The following is a 4,977-nucleotide window of genomic DNA, read 5'->3' on the forward strand; positions in this document are numbered from 1 at the left end:
AGGTGGGTCATGGCCAACCACACAAAAATCACACAAAACCACTATTATTATAAGCTGTTTTGGGCTACCCAGGTAAAGAACGTCTGCTTAAAAGAATGCTTATCAGGTTTGTAACAGGGTTTCTTAGAAGTAACAGGGAGCAATCACAGTTAATGTCACCTAGCCAAGAAAAGGGCTGCCAGGTGAGAAGGTGCAGTAACTTTAGATCTGGATGTAGCATCTGGCCCCAATGCCATGAGATCAGATCTAGTTGTTCTAGGAGTTAGAGCAGGGGCTGAAATGACATTTGGAAAAGCTCTATGAGCCAGAACCGACTCAGCTGCTATGGAGCTATCCCTAACAACAATGGTTTATGGAACGATGTACACCAGCAAGCCTCTATGCCACAATAGGAAAATAACAGTTGTAACTCAGGCCTCCGCTGGAGCAAAAGTTTTCATATTTTTCACTGTCCTTGGGGATAGAATTTTAGGGGGCATCAGATGGAACAGCATTTCTGCAATTAGGGTGCAAAACCGCCATTTGTAATTGGCTACCAACTACTTCTTCTGGAGTCTGCCAATTTGTCCTCGACTCCTAGGAAGATGTGCACCAATATATCAGTTGCCTATTGGATTGGCACCAATAAAAGGGGGAAATGATATCATCGGCTATCAGCTTTTTTTGGCCACTCTAGGCAATAATGGTCACCAATAATTATGCCTCTGGCCAGGGCCCTGGACAGCTGGGTTCCCTCTCTCCTGGGGGACCCCCAGATGCCTGGGTTCCCTTGGAAAACAGCTGGTTTCCCTTTGCAGGCAGGCAGGCAGCATTCTAGCCAGCATTCTAGCCTGCTGGGAGCTGCCAGAAGAGAGAGACGGGGCGCTGCATGCATGCATGCGTGCATGCATGCACGCACATGGCCAGGAATACAGCTGGACGGAGAGAAAAGTAGCTCTCTGCAGGTAAGTCTATGGATGGGAAGGAGCGTGGGGGAAGAGAAGATCAAGGCCCTCATGTTGAGGGAGAGTGGGACAGGGGCTTGGGGTGCTGCATGGGACCCGGGGAGGGGACAGAGCCATGAGCATCTCATGCAAGAGGCATGGGGGGGCAGCTCCCCACTACTATGCACACCCCCTGGGAGGGGCAAGTGTCCCCTCAGATTTGCACGTGGGGTGGATGTGGGCTGGTCGCTGTGGGCTCAGAGCTGTCTGCTCTACTGCCTTTCCCTCAGGAAGCTGCAGCAGTTGGTGTGTGCTCTTCCTGGATGGAATGAAAAGTAAACAAGCCAGGGGCTGGGCTGGGCGGGGGAGTCAGTTGCCAGGCTGATTATAAATTTTTGATACATTATAATCTGCCTGGCAACTGACTCCCCCGCCCAGCCCAGCCCCTGGCTTGTTTACTTTTCATTCCATCCAGGAAGAGCACACACCAACTGCTGCAGCTTCCTGAGCCTGACGAAGGGTTTTTGAACCCGAAAGCTTGCTTAATAACTATTCTCCAACCATTTGGGTTGGTCTAATAAAAGATATCAAATTCACCCAAGGAACCTTGTCTGCCTATATCCTTAGACCAACACGGCTACAACCTAAAACCCTTGTTTCAACTAGGCAGCTAATGCTACAAGTCCGAATGATTAAGTGTAGACAGATGCAACAAGCAAAACATTTCAAATACTTTTGAAACATTTCAAAGACAACTGTGCAAATGCACATGCTCTCTGAAACATACCAAAAATGACAAAAGCACTACAGAACTGCACCTCTTTAAATAAGGTGCTATTTTGAAATATTTCACTTCAGTACATGTGCATGGGGCAAGGGAACCATTAGGTCTATCAGAATCCTGGAATGATGTGCTCTGCTCTAGATGCCAAACTTCCAAATTCACAGGAAGCCCTGGGCCCTGCACTAGTCTCAGCACACAGGGCTGGGTTCCAGAGCCCAGTCATGGCATGCAGGGGCCGATCTAGCCAGCAGACTAGCCCCACACTGCTCATCTGGCCTGGGGGGCCAAAAGCTTGAGCACCACTGCCCTATGGAGAACATCTCTCACAGAGGCCCCATAGTTGCTTGTGAATGGTAGGGAGGGGAGGCCATTCCACTCAGTGTTCAAGACCAGCAACAGAGATGAAGAACAGTGCTCCTTGAACGTAAGTACCAAAAAGAGATCTCAGCTCCACTTCCAGTGCGCTCAGTGCCATGTCAATACTGGTATCAGCCCCAAAGGGAGGTCCTAATTATTCCATGAATGTAAACCTGGGTTCCATAAATCAGCATCTGTGCCAGTAGCTTTGCCAGTACCAGTATCTGCAGTGCTTTTCCACTCAGTATCACAAAGAATTAGCGAGAAAGGCATTCCTTTTCCCTTTTCTTGAAAAAAGCCTGGATTCGAAGAAAGACTCTTCAAAAACAACCTAGGGATGAGTTTCAAGTTCAGGGAAGCATAGCAGGTCAGATATGCCAGGTTCCTTCTTGCTTCCAGTGAGGTAAGGCTGAACTGAGGAAAGGACATAGCCACTCCACGCTCACAAAAGACCATGGCAAACAGTGCATGCACAGCACTGACGCACACTTTTTCAAGTAGCTGACTATGTGCAGGGTGAACTACAGTTGGATTCACATTGACATACAATAAGAACAGGTTAGTCTTTGACATCTGTACTTAAAGTACCTGAGACTAGAATCCCAAAATATCCTGGAACTTGCTTATTTGCATCACTTTGTTTTACAAGGATTCTAGCTGCTTACTCAGTGCTTTTACCTACCCATGTCACCAATAACTTCCAAAAGAAATTGAATGGGAACAGCCCATAATTTTCTAGTGTTTCTAAAACTACAAAAGCTTTGAGAGTAACTCTCCGATTGAAACAAGCATTTCCAGGGCCTTAGTTTAATCATTAGTATCACCTGCTGCACAAAGCAGCATTCACATTTGTACCATACCTCCATCACTGTTTCCTTCTTCTGTTATGATATCCAGAAGTCTCTCAAAGGCATTTTCAAAAGCAACAATTTTCTGAATGGCTGCATTGCTTTTTGTCAATTGCTGTAACAACAAGACTCCCTTTGGGAAAAAGAAAAGAGCAGTAACTTAAAACTGTATTAAAAGAAAAACCATTAGCTTTACAAAGAAAGGTTCCCATAAGAACTGTAACACATTAACAGCTCCAACCATAGTGGGAATCACTGAACACAAAGTTGAATAGTGCAATTTGCTACGGTCATCGATACTGCATCTATGTGTATAGTTTAATTGCTTCAATACACTAGAAAATTTCAATGGAATGTTGATAAAAGCAAAGAAATGAAAGTGGCAATAAGAACAAACTACATGTCCAGAGAAGCATTCCACACTAAGCTGGGATGAGGGCTGTTCTGGCCAAAGGACAAGACAGATATCAGCAAAACAGAGGGATGGAGTTGGGTAAGCCAGAGTCCAAAAGATGAGAAGATATACAGATACATGATGAAAACCTGTAACTACCATGTATAATTATAACTTGAGCAACTGTGATAAGATGTCTAAACCAAAAAGGCAAAGGTTTTGATTCAAGGTTGCTAAATTTTATATGCACATCAAGCTTGAAGACTGACTTCACAAGCATTTATGTAACTTAGCTTAGAATTAGTAAAAGCACGTATTGGCTTGTTGACATGCATTGCTTAAGTAAGGACACAGAGACTGTATTTCATATGGAAACAGATATAAAGCATCAAAATTCAACTGTGGATAACAATTAGGGACACTTTCAGCAATACTATGCATACAAGGTAGTGATCACCAAGCAACATAACCTTAGGAAAGTAGGAAAAGAAACCTCATGAACCTGTGGTACTGAGCAGCTCCATGACAAATTTACTCCAATAAATTCCTAAAAAAAGTGCCCAGAAAATGTACACAGTGTTTATAGATCTCAGCTACCATTCTAGGGGATCCCAAAATACTTCACATATTAAGCACCCATTACCTTCAAACTTCTATTCAACCAGATCAGGAACATCAAGCTCATTTGAGCTGGCAGACCAGATCCGAAGAACAGGGGGTTGTATTATTGGTCTGTGAACCAATATTTGGTGGTGGTGGTAGGGATGACTACATAATAGGAAGTTGTTTTTCAGATGGACACAATATTGAAGAATTTACTGTTCTTAACTAAAGAATTAATGTCCCTCTACAGATTGATCAAAATGCCCCTTTCCTCTTAGTTTCAAGAGGATAAGAAATGAATAACTCCTATACCGTCACATAATATGGCTGCTAGTCATATTGCACCCTAGAGGTGTGCATCTTTGCATAGTGAATGAAGCGGTTCACTTACACGTTAACTTGGAACTCTAGAAAGCATAATAACCTCTTAAGAAAATTATGTACTTGTTCTCTAGAAAAACTGTGATTTGTTAAAAGCCTTCCATCCATAGCAAGGCAGTCCATTTTGACTTGCAAGTGTAAACAGAAGCCCGGAAGCAAATGTTATAAATACAGAGCCATTTGCATTAGCCAAGAGTTAAAAACAAGAGAGTTTGTTCTGCAGGTCTCCCGATATACTGCTAGGAAGGAAAGGCAATCTGCTTACCACTAACAGGTCATCTTTAGGTATGCTGTATTTCAACACTATGCACTTTGTAGCATACATGGTGCTTTGTGGCACTAAACTATCAGATAATATACCAATTGGCACCAAGACCATGTACATGAGAAGAACATGACATCCCATTCTTTCCCGACCTTGCAAACTTCTTTGAAATGCAGCTTTTGAAGAAAAGCAGATAACAGAAGGTTAAGTATAGCATTACAGGAATGCTTTAATGAAGAGCTCCTACTTATAAAGGATAAGCAGCTCCAGAGTAAGGGCACAATTGAAATCTCTTTGCTTTGTACTTACATCATTCCGTATAACCTCCCTTGAGTCCGCCAGTAAATCCATGAGTCTCGACACCCCTGAAAAAGTGAGTAAGCCACATGAATAAAATATATGAACTATAAGAATAAACAACC

The 4,977-nt window shown here is 43.3% G+C and overlaps 1 protein-coding gene across 4 annotated transcripts in view; it reads right to left on the reverse strand.

Moving 5' to 3' along the window:
- Positions 1 to 4,977, reverse strand: part of USO1 (USO1 vesicle transport factor) — an 86,927-nt gene that overhangs the window by 52,257 nt on the left and 29,693 nt on the right. For all 4 annotated transcript variants that reach the window (XM_025198056.1, XM_025198052.1, XM_025198055.1 and 1 more), the window contains 2 exons: positions 4,865 to 4,920; positions 2,925 to 3,045 (listed from right to left, as the gene is read on the reverse strand). In XM_025198056.1, the coding sequence (XP_025053841.1) occupies positions 2,925 to 3,045; positions 4,865 to 4,920 (177 nt within the window). The remainder of the gene's footprint in view (positions 1 to 2,924; positions 3,046 to 4,864; positions 4,921 to 4,977) is intronic.

The sequence above is a fragment of the Alligator sinensis genome, unplaced genomic scaffold (assembly GCF_000455745.1).
Source record: "Alligator sinensis unplaced genomic scaffold, ASM45574v1 scaffold222_1, whole genome shotgun sequence".
Taxonomy (NCBI): domain Eukaryota; kingdom Metazoa; phylum Chordata; order Crocodylia; family Alligatoridae; genus Alligator; species Alligator sinensis.